Source organism: Propithecus coquereli, unplaced genomic scaffold (genome assembly GCF_000956105.1).
Source record: "Propithecus coquereli isolate 6110/MARCELLA unplaced genomic scaffold, Pcoq_1.0 Scaffold76, whole genome shotgun sequence".
NCBI lineage: Eukaryota > Metazoa > Chordata > Mammalia > Primates > Indriidae > Propithecus > Propithecus coquereli.
The window spans coordinates 5,678,534-5,695,704 of record NW_012153729.1 but is presented as its reverse complement, the minus strand read 5'-3'; the positions used below and the strand labels follow the sequence as shown (position 1 = coordinate 5,695,704).

Here is a 17,171-nt window from a genome sequence, read left to right as displayed (position 1 = left end):
GTTTCCTCTTCCCTGGGTGCTCCGCTCTCACCCGCACAGCTCTCCCATGCACACGCACACGCGTGCGCACACAGTCACTCCCCGCCCCCCGCAAGCCCCTGCTCAGGTGTGCCTTCGCCACAGGCCGCCCTCTCCTCGTCCTCGTCCCCTCCCCGCTCCGCATCCCCCCACCTTCGCACAAGCTCGATCACGTACCGCTCACCTCGCCCGCTGCCTGTCGCCCCACGGAGCCCGGGGCTTCCGCCTTGCCCTCTGCCGTCTCCCCGGGGCCTAGAGCAGAGCTTGGCGCACAGCAGGTGCTCAGCAAATACGTGTGGAAATACCGTAGGCACACCCAGGCACCGAAATAAACACACCCGCCTGACACACCCACTAGCTCCATGTGCCTGCACACGCGTGCAGATGGACACGCTTAATCCCCAGATGCACACACAGAGACGCCCCTCTGCGGAGGGGGAATTCTCTTTAAAATGGATAAAGTCACAAAAACCTACGCTCTTAGGCTCTCTCTCACACTCTCTCTCTCTCTGGCCGGGACGCTGCCAGGCCGGGCACGAGGCCTCCCTGGGTCCCACTGCAGAAGGAGGTCTGTCCTGACCAGGGCTGTTGGCAGAGGACACCCTCGTCCCTCCCTACCCTACCCTGACTACTTCCTGCCGCTCCCTTGAAGGTGACTCTCCAGAAGCATCCTGGCACAGTGCCCATTGTCACCTTGTCAGAGCTGTCCCCCCCCACCCAGGTGCCAGCTGCCTCCAAGGGCCGTGCCAGGCTGCAGTGCTCAGCCATCTCTGGTGAAGGGCAGACAGTGTGGGGGCTGGAGAAGCATCCGGGGACCTGGGCTCCAGGCTCGTCTGAGACCCTGTGACCTTGCGCCCATCCCCAAGCCAGAAACCCCTCTGAGCCTCGGCCCCCACCCCAGCCCCACCGCCACCCGCCCCCTCCCATGCTAGCATTTCCAGGGGAAGCCGGCCAGGGGAGGGGCGAGACAGGCCTGGGGGGCTGCAGGCTGAGCCCCACCCGTGTCGCCCTCAGGGGAGCGCATCTTGGCCAGCGGCTCCGTCCAGCTGCCGCGCTTCACGCCCCTGGAGTCGGGCAGCCTGCTCATCAGCCCCACGCACATCTCCGACGCTGGGACCTACACCTGCTTGGCGACCAACTCTCGGGGGGTCGACGAGGCCTCGGCAGAGCTGGTCGTTTGGGGTGAGTGTGCAGAGCCGGGGGTTTACACGCCCGTGCGTGAGCGCGTGCGTCCCGGCAGGTGCGGAGGACGCTGGACGCCTACGGGCACGTTCACACTGCCAGCGTCTCGGCGTCCGTGTGTCTGCCCCAGTCAGGGCTCGTCTCATCAGAGCGACAGTGACAAACTAATTCAGAGCCCAGGGGCCAGGAAGGTGAAGGTTCTGCCAACGACGGCAGGTGAGCACGAGCTGGCGCCATGCTTGGCTGAGTCAAGAGAACCTTGAGGTCACAGGAGAGCGTCTCCGTATATTTTAGGACAGAAATTGGCAAATTGTTTCAGGAAAGGGCCAGATAGTAAATATTTTAGGCTCTGTGGGCCAGACAGTCTCTGTCACAACTTCTCAGCTAACTTCTGCCGTATCTCTGGAAAGCGGGCACAGACGGTACGTCATCCATGGGCGTGGCTGCGTTCCAGGAAGGGCTGATTTACCCGAACAGGCCACCTGCCGGGTTTGGCCCCCGCCCTGCTAACCTGGGATCCAGCACACACACCTGCGGGCGCCTCTCTGGGCTGAGCCCAGGGGCGGGGGTGGCCGGTGGGCTGAGCACTGGGCCGGAAACCCGAAGACCCTGTTTTCGCCCTGGCTGGAGCCCAGTTGATGGGAATATGGCCCTGACCACCCTCAGACTTCTGGGTTCGTGACAGCGACATTCCATGAGCCCCGACTGTGAATGCGGCTTCCAAGGACTAAAGTACCAGGGAGCACGTTGCTCTTTTTACCTGTTCTGGGCCCTTCACTGGTCTGTCTTCCTCCACCCAGAGTCCAGCCGCAAAACCTCAGAGCCCCTGCAGACGTCCTTCCCACACCCCTGCAGCCCACATGCAGCCCTGGAACCCACCCCTGCTCACCACCGTCTCCACGGTGTCTTTTCCAGCCCGGACCCGGATCACCCGGCCTCCCCAGGACCAGAGTGTCATCAAGGGCACGCAGGCCTCCATGGTGTGCGGGGTGACCCACGACCCCCGAGTCACTGTCAGGTACACACTCTGGCTCTGCTCTTGCTCTGACTCTGAGCAAGGGGGAGGGGGGTCTGGGGGGGCAGCTCATCGCTGGCAAGTGTCAGTACCAGGGAGGTGAGTGTCACCCATGGGGCCAGGCCTCACCTGGGGGGACCATTTGCAGGGCAGAGTTCAGGGCTGGGAGGCAGGGGATGCGGAATTAACACCTGGGAGCCGGGCTACCTGGAACTGAGTTGGGGTAGTGTGCAAGCGGGGAGGGGAGGGGAAGAGAAAGGGAGACGGAGAAAGGAAGGGAAGAAGAATGGGGGAGGGGGGAAGAAGAATGGGGGAGGGGGGAAGGAGAGAGGCAGGTAGGTCGGTGAGAGGGGAAGGCGTGGCTCTCTTTGTGGCATCTCCCATGTCAAGTCTTAGGCCCTCTGGCCACCAGGTGGGCCGCAGAGGGGTCTGGGTAAGCAGACATGGCATCAGCCAGAGGGGGTGACCTGGGGGTGACCCTCCAAGACAACCACATACGAGAAAAGTGTCCAAACTGAAGTCACCCCACCCCACCCCCATCCACCACGGGGGAGCCGGGACTTGGCCTCCAGGAAACTCAGTCCCCCTGGGGAAGCTACCGGAAAGGCTGGGAGTAGCAGCCAAGAAAGACATAAAAGCCCGGACCCCTCCCAAACTTCAGAGGTGGACTCCTGGTCCACCCCCCACCCTCTTCCCCCAGGCTTCAGGAACTAGAACCAGGAGGAAATCATCCCTGCAGTCCCTTCCTCGAGCTCCAGAATGCTCAGGGAAAATGCAACTGCATCCTTAGAAATAAGCATTCCCTACGTGTTGCTTCTCTACGTTATGAGCAACACCAAGGTGGAAGCAACTGGCCTCGAGGCTGGAGGGGCCCGCGCGCTCCGGGAGGCAGCTGCGTCCTGGGGCGCCATCTGGTGGCCACTGGGCAGATGACAGTCCATGCGGCCACACCGAATGAGACTCAGGAGCCCGGCCTGGCCCAAGGGCTCTAGACTTGGCCACCCTGATCCTCAGGGAACACATCGCCTGCCCCAGTGTGACAAACACCTCATTAAGCATTGAATGTTGACCCTTTAGACATTCATCTTGTGGTGCTAGCACACATGCAAGCATGAGCCTTGAAATCGCATAGATGTAGTTAGAACATTGTCAGATAATCCAGAATTTGCTTATTTCTAGGTTTAATAGATTTTTCTAAAAATAAATTAATATACCAACTGTAAAAAGATCCACATAGAATATTGTTGTGCATCTCAGACCCGTACATTATGTAGCAGCTATACCTTCAGCATTCATTAACTGAAAAACTCTGTAATAACAAAAAGCTATATTAATTCAGTATCACTTTAAATCGGTATTTTATTTATAAAAATGCCATCTACTTATATTTGGGAAATACTTGTATGTTTTATTCATTCTCTAGACAATTATTGATGTGCAAAGGGATTCAGGGGTCTCTTGCAATGTACCTGCAGACCCACCCTTTAGGGACCCCCAAAGACCTACAGGTGGGGAATCCCTGTTCCAGTTCACTGGAGGGGGTCTTCACCTTAAGTGCAATTAACCATCTAGGACAATCTTTTCAAAAGAGGGTGGGCCAGACATGGTGGCTCACGCCTGTAATGCTAGCACTCTGGGAGGCTGAGGCAGGAGGATCACTTGAGGTCAGGAGTTCGAGACCAGCCTGAGCAAGAGTGAGACCCCGTCTCTCCTAAAAATAGAAAAAAAAAATTAGCCAGGCAACTAAAAATAGAAAAAATTAACCAGGCGTGGTGGTGCATGCCTGCAGTCCCAGCTACCCCGGAGGCTGAGGCAGGAGGATGGCTTGAGCCCAGGAGTTTGAGGTTGCTGTGAGCTAGGCTGATACCACGGCACTTGAGCCGGGCAGCAGAGCAAGACTCTGTCTCAAAAAAAAAAAAAAATAGACAGGGGGAGGACAGAATTGGTCCCTCATGCCCCAAATTGACAAAATCTATGCTCAAGGCCACCGTTACATCTCCCACCTCAGTCTGTCTTCCTTGGACTGTGGGGCAGGGGGCTTCCCTGCTGCCCTCCACCTTCTTGAGGTCAATCTTGGGGGTGGGGAGACCCAGACCTCAGCATCTTTTAAAAACTTCCCAGGTGATTCTAACGTGTCACCAGGATTGAAAGCCCCTGTTCTAGCTGCAGAACACAACAGGGTTCCCTGAGCAGACAGGCTAGGAAGGGTCCAAACCACCAAATCAAACTACAGCGGTGGCCACTTAATCCTGAGTTCCGTGTTCTCGGAGGAGAGCCAGGGTGCGGGGGGAAGGGCCTGGGCAGGTGCAGGTCGCCAGCATGAAAACCTCCAAAACAGTTCTAGAAGAAAACAATTTTATGTAGTATCTGAGCCCAGACTTAGACCAAATCTGAACAATCCACTTTTAGCCATTATTAATATTAATGAAAATTTTTATTTTTTCTTATTATACAAATAATCCATTCCATTTTAGGAGGAACACATAGAAAATGCAAATAAGCGAAAAAGAAAAAAATGAGAGCAAGAAGAAGAAAGGTAGAATTATCTGTTCCCCTAATTAAAGATAGTCAGGAATCATACCTGGGTGCCATTTTAAACTAGAAACATGCTGTTTCTTCATCTGTATTTCCCTTAAGAACCTCTTGTGACAATCTTCTCCCCATGTCAATAAATATTTTTGTATAACTAAATCACATGACTATTCACTAGTGCATTATGTGGATATAACACGATTTATATTACCAACCCCATGTTGCTGGATATTTGGATTATTTCTAAATTTTCGATAATATTAAGAAACATCATTATGAACGTCCTCGCAACCAAACATTTTCGCACATCTTTTATATCCCGAGGACTGTCTATTATTATTTAAAGCCAAGAGGACCCCTGAAAACCACTCACCAATATTGTTTAATAGCCAGTTATATAACTGCAGATTATTTTGGAAATAAGCAAAAAAGAAAAAAAATGAGAGAGAAAAGGAGAAAAGTAGAATTATCTGTTCCCCTCAATTAGAGATAGTCAGTAATAATATCTGGATGACATTTTAAACTAAATATCTGAGTTGAATGGACTCATGACTACTCACTTCTGTGTTTGAGGTGTAAAAGCAGCCATAGACAACATGGAAACAAATGGGCATGTCTGTGTGCCAATAAAACTTTATTTACACAAACAAGCAGCAGGCCATAGTTGGGTGACCCCACTGTAGAATAGCCCACATTCGGATTTAACTAGCTACTTTCTCGTGGTGTTTTTAACTTGTTCTTCTATCCCCTGTATCTCTCGTCAGATTTAGTAACTGCTAATTAGATTCAAGTTCAGTTGTTCTGGCACAAATACTTCACAGGCAATGATATATGCTTCCTAAGCGGGGAATGTCTGCTCGCCACAGGTTGTTTCTTACGTGGGAATTACTCTCTGCAACTAGATTTGCTTTGAAGTAAAATTCTCCCCATCCCATGAATGCTGGCCAGGCTGATTCTTTTCTAGCTAAACAGATGACTCGCAGGTGATTACTGTTGTTGATTTGTCAATTTGTATTAAAAGCCTTAAAAATTAACTCAGCAATTTCACTGCTGAGAATCTGTCCGTGAGGAAGTGTTTGGAATGCATGTAAACATTAGGCCATAAGGATGTTCATCACAGCATTAACTATAATATCAGAAAACAAGGAGCTAAACCGGACGTCCAACACTGTGGGATCAGTTGAATTACAGAGCAACCCTGCAGAAGCACCTTGCGTCTGATAAAAAAACCATGGTGCAGAAATGTCACATTAAAAACAGTTTAGGGTATTTTATTGAGGGGAAAAAGCAGCTTTAAAAACAGGATGGATGGATTGCTAGATATCATTCATGAAAATATACTGTATCATTAAAAATATATAACGATGGCTAACATTCATGAACCTCTTACCATGGTTCAAGCACCACGGGAAATGGCCCATAAGCTCCTTACGGCAAGGCTGTGAGGTGGGCGGTGTTGCAGGTGAGGAAACTGAGGCACCGCAGAGTTGAGTAAACTCACCCAGGATCCCAAAGCTGATAGGGCAGAAGCCAGCATTTGACCAGAGTAGCGCTGCAGCACCCTGCACCCCCTGCCAGGGAGAAGGGTCTGGAAGCTGTGCTCTCAAATGTTAATCATGGTTCCCCATTGTTGGAAAACTTTTGAGTTTTCTTTTCCTTTTTTTTCCCCCTTATCTGCACTTTCTACTATTCTGTTTGTTCTTCTTTCGAACCTTAGGTTGAAAACATCACAGACTCACTCTCCCTAGCCATCTTACGTTCTCTAAACCCAGACAGTTCCAGGAGCCGGCGCTAAGGTCCTCCGCCCCGTCCCCGGTTCACTGGGGTTATTTGCAATCACCTCGGTCACCCCTGTGCTGAGAACCAGGCAGGACAGGATGGCATCCCACCCCCAGAGCTGGCGTTCCCAGCGCGTTGACGACAACCATCGTGGTTGTGTTTCCTCGAGAACAATGCCAGAGCAGATATTTCTTACTGTCAGGCGCTGGGATGTGTGTAATTTCTCAAGTCCCCTTTGTACTGACTGACCGAAGCTAAAGTGATTTTTTGGACACTAAAGTCGATTTCTCACAGTGATGCATCGATCTAATGATTTCTCTCATAAAACTAATTCCGAAATGTAGTCTGTGCGGAAACTTTAATTCTTTTTCCAGCTGTAATCTTTTAACCTTGTTGGAAGAATACCTTTTGCTGGCTCTTTTGTGCCAGCTGCTTTGCGGGGGCCTCTGGCCAAAAGCAACAGGCTTTGACCAATCTGAACGGCAGGTGTAAATGACCATTAATGACTTAATGTGGAACTCCCGTGTCCTGGAGCGGCACCTCCCCTACAGGAATGATGGGCGTCCAGGCTGCTCAGACTTGCTCAGTCCTCCCCGGTCTGCGTTTCCTGCCCAGCCAAGGCCAGCCCCAGAGAGCCGCTGTGGCCTGGGATCTCCCCCTGCCTGCCTTTGAGCTCTGTTCTCAGGACTAGCTTTGGGCTGAGCCCACCCGGGAGCTGTCCCTGTCTCTCTTTACTTGCTGTGCTTCTTACTCTCAGATACGTCTGGGAGAAGGACGGGGCCGCTCTGGGCATGGAGAACAATCCCCGCATCCGCCTGGACAAGAACGGCTCCCTGCACGTGTCGCAGACGTGGTCGGGGGACATTGGCACGTACACCTGCCGGGTGATCTCGGCTGGAGGCAACGACTCTCGCAGCGCCCACCTGCGAGTCAGGTAAGGGCAGCCCTCGCCGGCCCGGGGCGAAGGAGGTGCCGGCAACGGAGATGCTCAGAGCCAACCACTTCCCTTTTGTCGGGCCACCAGCGTCGTGTGACCCGGACCTGTTCACCTTCTCTAAGCATCCTTCCAGGCCTTTCGGCTCAGTTAAGCCCCCTGTGAAGAACTGGGGGGCGGGGGTTAGAATGGCTTTAGATAGGTGGGCTCCGATTGCAGAGAGAAGAATCTCCCAAAGGCCGAGTTTTATGTCCGAGCACAGGTGCTGCGGACATGCACAGCCCACCCAACCCGAGTCCCCAGTGCCTCTGTCACCTGCCTGTGGACGCACAGGGCAGCCCTGCCACATGCCTCTCTCCTCCAGGCAACTGCCCCACGCCCCTGAGCACCCGGTGGCCACGCTCAGCGCCGTGGAGCGGCGAGCCATCAACCTGACATGGGCCAAGCCCTTCGACGGCAACAGCCCCCTGATCCGCTACGTCCTGGAGATGTCGGAGAACAGTAAGGGCCCCGCCACCTCCTGCACCCCCCGCTGCAGCCCGGACTGAGGAGTCAGCCCAGGGCCACGTCCTAGCTCTCCACTTCCTGGGCCTGGGCCTTTGGCATACCCTTCCCCCAGCAGTCAGCTGCCTCCCCTGTCAGAGGAACGCTGGCATCTGCCGTCTGTCTGGGCCGTGGGACAGCAGAATGAGACGACGCAGGACAGCTTGAGCTGCTCCTCAGGGCCTGGCACGGCAGAGGCCTCGGAGAAAAGGGCTAGTTTTTTTGCTTTTGGGGGTTTGTTTTGTTTTGTTTTGTTTTGTTTTTCATTCTCCAAGTCCCCAACTTGGGAACTCCAAACTTAGCAGGCATGATTTGAATAGTGTTTTTTTCTTTTTGAGACAGAGTCTCGCTCTGTCACCCTGGGTAGAGTGCAGGGGCATCATCATAGCTCACTTCAATCTCAAATCCCCACCTCAGCCTCCTGAGAAGCTGGGACTATAGGCGCTGCTATGATGCCTGGCTAATTTTTCTATTTTTAGTAGAGACAGGGTCTCGCTCTTGCTCAGGCTGGTCTCGAACTCCTGAGCTCAAGCAATCCTCCTGCCTCGGCCTCCCAGAGTGCTAGGATTACAGGCGTGAGCCACCGCGCCCTGAATAGTGTTTTAAACACAGTTCGCATAGAACTCGTGAATTTGAGTGGGGGAGAGATGACTGCGTCTCCTTTCCCATGAGCTCTTGCATCTTCCCGGCACCCTCCCCCTGCCACCCCCCTGGGGCTATGGGGCTGATGGGACCTAGAAAATGACAGTGGTGGGCCTGTGCTGGTCCAAGCTGGGGAGGTCCTCTCTTGCCAGCCCAAACAAGGCTGGAGCCCTGCTGGGAATGGGGCGTCAGAAGCATGCACTGTCCCCCCGGCACACACAAGATGCCCACTTCTGCCCCCACCCTCTGTCCCTGCAGATGCCCCCTGGACTGTGCTCCTGGCCAGTGTGGACCCCGAAGCTACCTCGGTGACTGTCAAGGGGCTGGTTCCCGCGCGCTCCTATCAGTTCCGTCTTTGTGCCGTCAACGACGTCGGGAAAGGACAGTTCAGCAAGGACACGGAGAGGTGAAGGGCGGGGCTCTCCCAGGGGCATCTCCGTGGCTCCAGCCAAAACCAAAACCAACACGGCGGGCCCCACCTAGGCTTCAGCCGGGGAAGGGGAGTAACAATCCCACCTGTCAGGGCTGTTGCAAGGAGGAAGTGGGACGATGCGTGCAGAGCGCCGTGGTGCCCGATAAACGCTAACCCTGTAACTGAGCCGTGCAGGCTCAAAGCCTTACCTGGTTCTGCTCTGCAGCCCGTGGGCTGCCACAGCTGCTAAATGGTTGCAGAGTTCCAGAGGGATGCCTGATCCACCTGCATCTCCATACCCAGTGCCTCGCACCATGCCAGACTCTGTTAGCGTTCCAGCAAAGCTTTTTTTAAAATGATGGAAATTGAATAAAAACAGCAGGTGGTCCATCTCCGAACATCATGCAGAATACTCATTTCTGTAGAAGGCAAATTCCATCCATCTCAACCCAGTAGAACAGGCAGCAGCCTCTACCGGGAAAAAAGACGTGAGAGAGATCAGAATGGCTGTGACACACGTCACATGTGCCGAAGCTGTGCACTTGGCTCTTTGAGAGGCCCCTGGCTTAAGTCCGTCACTGTGGTTTTGCCACAGTTCCAATAAGCGCGGGTCTCTCTGGCTTTCACGAGGGGGACACCACTGGGGTCAAGGCACTCTCACCAGAGGGAACAGTGACAGGTGGCAGCCCCGTGCGGAAAGCAGGCACAGGGGGATTGAGTTTCTCACTGTGGGTTGAGCACCCCCTGTGTGCCAGGCCACGCCTGGACCCCCGGAGGTGGTGCCGGGAACGGACAGACACAGCCCAGTCCTTCTGGAGGCGCCAACTCCCAGCAACAGAGACCTGGCGCGTAGCGGAAGCCGCCCTGTGACTTGTCCTGCCCTGAGCTGCCCAGGCCACACCGACCCATCTTCCTGGTGATCTTCACTCTAACGGCCCTGAGTCGTCAAGAAAAAGGCTCAACCACCCTCACTTCCGCCTTTACAAAAACACGGGAGTGCATGGCGTGTTTTGCAAAGCTATCCATCAGAAAGCAAAAACATAAAAATAAACTAAAAGGGAAAGACATCCATCACAAATAATTAACTTTTGTTTTTAATGGATACATGTCAGTGATGTGAAAAATACACTTGGGCGGAACACTGCGTTCCCTGGTGATGCCAGAGGAAGAAATGTCATAGCACCGGGCTTCCGGAGGCGGTTGGGTACCCTTGGCTGCCTCGTCCCACACCACACCCACCCCACCCCAGCCGAGGCTCAGCAGGTCAGCAGAAGAGGTTTCATTAAGGTGCACCACCAGCTGGCAGCTGGGATGTGACCGTTTAACACTCCAGCTTCTAAAATACTTGCACACTCACGACCTCCTCAGCCCCAACAATTGGCTTCTTTGACAAATGGGAAACTGAGGCCCACATCCCTCAGTGGCACCAAAGATACACACATAGTGTTTTATAGTGTTTTTAAAAGACTCCTCTAGATGTTGCATCATTTGAACCTCAGCCAGTCTTGTAAGGCAGGCAAATAGATCTTTATTGTAATTCTTTTACAGAAACAAGTTCAGAGAGGTTAAATGACTTACCCAAAAGCACACAGCAATTGCGCAGAATTATCAAGGGACTGGGCAGAGCCCATATCCCATTAGACTCCTATATTTGCCCCCAAGACTAAGAGCATTGGTGTTTTCTGATCCAGGGTCTCCCTCCCCGAGGAACCCCCCACGGCCCCTCCACAGAATGTCATCGCCAGCGGCCGGACCAACCAGTCCATCATGATCCAGTGGCAGCCACCTCCTGAGAGCCACCAGAATGGGCTCCTCAAGGGCTACATCATCAGGTAGGTGTCCACCGTGGGGACAGGAGCCGAGAGGAAAGGGATGAGGGAAGATTGGGATTGAATTGGAGAATGGTGCAGGTTCATGGCAGGCCCTTCATCTAACAAGAACCAGGCAACAAGAAATGCCTACACTGTGGTAGGAAGGATCTAGGTTAGACACCTAGAAGAACTTCCAGCCCTGAGAGCCTTGGAAGCCAGCAGGAAAGGTTGAGAGAGGAGCTACTGCATAGTCACCCAAGGCCACATGGAAGGACAAGTCTGCCGTATGTCAGAGCTGACGCAGGCGCAGATCTACAGGGAGACGGGAGGAGAGAGGTAACTATCGCAGGGCCAGTCACCTGGGAAGTGGAGAATATTCCATCGCAGGCCAGATTTCTCTCCAGATGAACCATGAGTGGAGAAAGCAATTAGCCAAGAATTGATTGAAAAATGAAAGTTCTTTCTTTGGTTCTTACTGGAAATGAAGCCCAGTTACATAGACTTTCATCTTTATGCTTAACTGAGGACTACTTGCTAGCAACCTAGAAGAGAGTTGTTAAGGGTCACTAAAATGTGGTATTCAAAAATTCAGTTTCTGAGAACTCTCATCCATATTCTGGATTCTCGCTGGCTGCAAAATGCTGGGCAACTTCATGTGTCTTGTTCCTGCACGCGCACGTCTACCTGCATGGGCATTCTCCAAACGCGGAAGGCGTTACTGTTGATTGGACTGCTCCATCATCTGCTAATTTTGTTGTGGGTTCTTGGTTAATCCTAAAGGGTGGTGATTCTCCAAGCATGGGCCCCAGACCAACAGCGTTGGCATAACCTGAAAACCGGTCAAAAATGCAAAATCTCGAGTCTCATCCAAGACCTACTGAACTAGAAACTTTGAGTCAGGGATGAGCCCAGCAATCTGTGTTTTTAAAAGTCCTCCAGGAGATTCTGACGCATTCTAAGGTTTGGATAACCACTGCCATGGAGTATTGTAATGCCCCAGAATTTGGGGCCCCTAATTTTCCAATGATTAGACTCAAAGATGTGTATGCATTGCTGTTCCCATGTGGTTATCCATCCTCCGTGTGTTTGCTTGTACAGATCCCACTTCTTTAGTATCATGAGTTCTTTTTTCCAGTGGAGGTAGAAGTGGCAGAGTAGCACCCCCAGGTGCTTTGCTCCACCTACATGAGTGACAGGCAGAGAGAGTCACTGTCCTGGAAGGAGAAAGAGAATAGCCCAGCCTTCGGGGACTGCTGTCCTGTCAATGACCTCAAAGGCTGAGACCTGTGAGATCTGCCCTGGAGCTCTCAGCATCCCTGGGTAGCCCGCCCACCCTGTCCTCCTTCCCCATCAAAAAGAATAGTCCAGACACATCCTCTGCACCTGTGCTGTCCTGTAAGGTAACCAGTAGTCACCTATGGCTATTCAACCACAGCTGACCCTTGAACAACATGGGGGTTAGGAGCACCGACTCCTTGTGCAGTTGAAAATCTATGGATAATTTGTGACTCCCTAAAAACTTAACTATTAATAGCCTGCTGTTGGCCAGAAGCCTTACCGATGACCTAAACAGTTAATTAACCCATATATTTTATACATTTATAGCCTACCTTTTTCTTAACTTTTTTACTATGTCTAGGCTATGTAGTTTATCTGCAATTTTTCAAATTGTCCAAAATCTCTAAAAAATTTTTCCAATATATTTATTGAAAAAGAATTCACGTATCAGTGGACCTGCACACTTCAAATCGATGTTGTTTGAGGGTCAACTGTATTTAAAAATATACCAAACTCAAATCCAGTTCCCCGATGCACTAACCACATTTCAAGGGCTCAATGGCCTCTTGTGCTAGCGGCTACCCCAGTGGACAGCACAGAGGTGGGGCAGTCCCACTGTCACCGAAAGCTCTGCTGGACAGCGCTGCTCCAGGCAGTTCCCCGGGCACGGGGCGGAGCAAGCTGACCCCGAGTCCACTGAGCCCCCGCCTCTTCCCCCAGATACTGCCTGGCCGGGCTGCCTGTTGGGTACCAGTTTAAGAACATCACGGATGCTGATGTCAACAACCTGCTGCTGGAGGACCTCATCATTTGGACCAACTACGAGATCGAGGTGGCCGCCTACAACAGCGCAGGCTTGGGCGTCTACAGCAGCAAAGTCACGGAGTGGACGCTGCAGGGAGGTGGGTAGAGACAGAGCCTCGGAGGAGCAGGTGCTCCCCCTTCTCCCAGCTCCTGTGCCTGTCGGGCCCCGTGAGCCTCACTCTACGTCACCTGTCTTAACCGGGCCCTCGCTGTTGCACTCTGGGGCTGGAAGCACCACGCCCTGCCCAGCTACCCCGGAGGGTGGGAGGACAGAGGGGAAGAGGAAGAGGCGGGTGGCTTGGACACAGTCAAGGGCAGAGGCTTCAGGGATGTGAGGACCTTCCAGGAATCTCACATTAACTGGATCACAAAACAGCTCACATCTAGCATGCCACCTGAAAACCACCCAGAGCGTTTTTCATCTTCATTCCTTTTATTTATCGGTACCCCGTGTGGTGGATCCGGCAAGTTTTATTAAACCCAGGCCAATCCAGAGAGAGTAAGACAGTGTCTTAAATTTACACAGCAGGAGAGGAGCTGGGTGGCAAAGCAGTGTCTGCAGCCCCCACCCCTGTGTTTTCTCCAGTGAGCCGGGCAAGGTGGATGATCAGCACCCCCTCACCCTGCCTCTCTCCTCTCCTCTAGTTCCCACCGTCCCTCCGGGCAACGTGCATGCAGAAGCCACCAATTCCACGACCATCCGCTTCACCTGGAACGCCCCCAGCCCCCAGTTCATCAATGGCATCAACCAGGGATACAAGGTACTCGTATCCCTTGCCCTCCCTCTCCTTGCCCCAGGAGGAGGTTTGAGGTTCTCCGGGGAAGGGTGGAGGCTGGGGAGGGTGGGAGCCGGCAAGGGAAGCGGGGAGGGGTCCCCCTGTTTCTGACATCGTCAGCTCCAGCCAAGCCAAGCACACGAGATAAAAGCCAAGGGCACAGGAGCTTTCTCCAAGGCCACATGCAGGCCACGGGGAGTGTGGACACGGCCCCAACTGCCAGCCAGTGCAGGGGCCCTTCTGAGTGAGACGGGGCTCTGAACACCTGCGTGTAGCCACGGCCCCATCAGAAAAATCCAACATTCCCTTCTTAGAACCGCCAAGTCGTGGCTCGGGCAGGGCTCCTGGGGCCGCACTTGACCCCACGCAGCGTGTGGTTAAAGGCACAGGACGCAGACAAATTGGGTTAAAATCCCGCTCTGCCTCTTGCCGGGCACCTGGACAAGTTCATTAACCTGTCTGAGCTTCCGTCCTCTCATCAACATGGACGGAGCACCTACTCTACGCGCTGCTCGTGCTGCTGGGGAACTAAAATAAACTCGGTGTCCTCCTTTGCAAATGAGGATGATAACAATACCTACTCGTTAAGGTCACGTGAGGATTAAGTGAGCTAATATTTGTAATTTGTTCAGCACAACGACAAAATGTAATCAGCACTCGGAAAATGGCTTTCGTGGTGGTGGTAGCAACGCATTGGTTTGCTGGGGCTGTCGTAACAAAGTGCCGCAGACGGGGTGACTTAAACAACAGGAATGTACTCTCTCGCGGTTCTGGGGGGCTGGAGTCTGCGATCGAGGTGTGGGCAGGGCTGGCTTCTCCGAGGCCTGTCTCCCCGGCGCGCAGACTCAGTCGTCCTCCCTGTGCCTTCACAGGGCCTGTCCTCCGAGTGCACCTGTGTCTTAATCTCTTCTCATAGGGACACCAGTCGTTGCGGATTAGGACACACCCTAATGACCTCATTTAACTTTAATTACCTTCTTAGTGGCCCTGTCTCCAAGCACAGTTACATTCTGAGGTGCCGGAGGTTAGAGCTTCAACGTATGAATTTTGTAGGCACATAATTTAGCCCATAACAAATAATAGTAGTAATAGTAGCAGCCATAGTAGGACTAGTAAGTTTGCTGTAATTGTAACTGTGTTAAAAGTCAGGACTTTTCAACCCTTCCATCCTGGAACACAGACCCTGGACCCCAGCCCTGGGTCTGTCCTCTCAGTCCCTGGGGAACACCGTGCCTGTCCTCCCCAAGAGGACTGAAGCCAGATCACAGAGTGGAGGATCGACACTACCCCGGCAGCCTGGGGCAGCTGGAAGGATGCCGTCCGCCCCCTCCAGCCGCGGGCACAGAGGCAGCGCACAGGAGGGGCAGCCGGCTGTGAAGGGGGAGGAACTGCAGGCTCTGGGTTTGAGCCCAGGGGTCTAGTGACTTCGAGGTGACTGCTGATACATCCCAAAGGTTCCTGCACCCCGCTCCCCACCATGTTTGCACGTGCGCCACTGCCAAGATTAATTCTAGGACTAGCAGCTTCTGCCACTCTTACTGCAAGCTGGGGAGGCTGGACAAGAAGGGAATGAGATTAAGTCACAGGGAGAACTTTCTGCTTGTGCTGTAAGCTGACAACAGAGGGGTGGCCCACAGGGGATCCGCCCAGCCTCAGCCCCCTCAGTCCCAGGAAGGCGGCGAACCCAAGGCCAAACAGAGCTTTCAGGGGCAGGGAGCTGCAGCTCAACACTTGCAGCTGAACACTTGCAGCTCTAGCTGGCTGGAAAATCTCCTAATTGGGACTCTGGGGGGAGGCAAGGGAGGGAAGGGGAGGCCCACATTGCTGAGAGGAGCTGAGCTGGGAAAAATTAGCTTCTTGCCACCAAGTCTAAAAACAAGTTTTATTCTACGTATGGGAGGACTGAGCTACGAACTTTTCCGGCAAATAGCCCCCTCCCTGCAGTCCAGGAAGGCCAGCCAGCCAGGACAATTAGGGCAATGGCCCACAGTGACCTAGAGCAAGAGGAGGCTGCAGAGGCCTCCAGATTCCCAGGGCCACTCAGAGCCCAGCACCCAGTAGCTGCTCACTAAAGGTCAGTGGGAATGCATGGCCCAGATGTTTCGAGCACGGGAGCTGGTGGAAGAGTAAGAAGAGCTCACACTATGGGACACTCCCACACTTTCCCACATTCTTCTCTCGTGCACACTGCACAAGAGCCCTAAGAAGTATTATCATCACCCCATTTTCCGGGGAAAGAAACTAAGGCATGAGAGGGAAGTCACTTGTTCAAGGTCAAACTGAGTGGCAAGGTCAATGCAAAGCTCAGATTCAAACCAGAGCTTGCACTTTTTCCCACATTGAAAAGAAAACATGTCATATGATGTTTTTAATTATAAAATAATCACTATAACTTTATTTTTTTAAGTAGAAATATATAAAAGCAGGGACTTTTTTCCTGCTTCTTTGGCCTCCGGTGTGTCACAGAGAGAAAAAAAGCAGTGTTTGTCCCTTACTCTAACGAACACCTGCATACCCAACACCAGCTTCAACAATTACCAACTCACAGCCAAACATGGTCCCTCCATCCCCCACCCTCCGCCTCTGCCCCGGAATATTTGAAAGCAAATCCCAGGCATCGTATCATTTCATTCTTAAACGTTTCTATAGAGAAATATTATATTAATAGATGAGGTCTCTATTTAAAACAAAACCACAATAACGACATTGTCATTATCATGCCTAAAAAGACCAGCAGTCCCTTTAATGTCATCAGATACCCAGTCAGCCTTCAAATTTCCTTGATTGCCGTATAATCTCTGTTACTAGTTGGTTTATTTGCTTCAGGATTTAAATGAAGGTCACACAACTGCAGTCAGCGGGGGGGATTTTTTAGGTCTCAGTTGATTTATGGACTCTCTCTCTGTCTCTCTTTCTCTCTCTTTTATTTCTTGTAATTTATTTGGTGAGGAAACTTAGGCATTTGTCCTGTAGAATTTTCCACAGTCTGGATTTTGCTGATTGCATCCCCGTGGGGTCATTGAACACATTTCTCTGAACACTATATTTGCAGAAAATTGGAACTTAAAGCTAGAGGCTAATCAGATTCAGGTTTGATGATTTTTATTTTTCGAAATATGACTTCCTGGATGGTGGTGTTTATTCCCACCAGAAGGCACGGAGTCTGGCTGTCTCTGTTACCGTGACATTGCCGGCCTCGACAGTCCTTGCAGGATCTGTTATTTCAATATGGGTTGTAAAATGGAAATAGGCAAATATTGTCATTTCTTCTCGATTTATTAGCTGAAATGCTTTTTTTAAAAAAAGTTTCCCTTTATCAACTTTTGGGTTGCCCGAAGGTTCAGCGCATGTGGGGAAAACAGGCCAAATGCTCAGTTCTTTCCCGTTACTCACCAATTTCCAGTATAGTGAATTAGTTCCTTAGCATCTTCTCAGGTGACAGATA

At 52.2% G+C, this 17,171-nt stretch overlaps 1 protein-coding gene across 1 annotated transcript in view; it reads left to right on the top strand.

The window, feature by feature from the left end:
* The window catches only part of SDK2 (sidekick cell adhesion molecule 2), a 150,985-nt gene that overhangs the window by 81,747 nt on the left and 52,067 nt on the right, over positions 1 to 17,171 (top strand). Inside the window, exons 11-18 of the mRNA XM_012662229.1 lie at positions 1,033 to 1,200; positions 2,116 to 2,218; positions 7,284 to 7,460; positions 7,825 to 7,961; positions 8,904 to 9,051; positions 10,749 to 10,889; positions 12,867 to 13,048; positions 13,596 to 13,711. Coding sequence (XP_012517683.1) covers positions 1,033 to 1,200; positions 2,116 to 2,218; positions 7,284 to 7,460; positions 7,825 to 7,961; positions 8,904 to 9,051; positions 10,749 to 10,889; positions 12,867 to 13,048; positions 13,596 to 13,711 — 1,172 coding nt within the window. The remainder of the gene's footprint in view (positions 1 to 1,032; positions 1,201 to 2,115; positions 2,219 to 7,283; positions 7,461 to 7,824; positions 7,962 to 8,903; positions 9,052 to 10,748; positions 10,890 to 12,866; positions 13,049 to 13,595; positions 13,712 to 17,171) is intronic.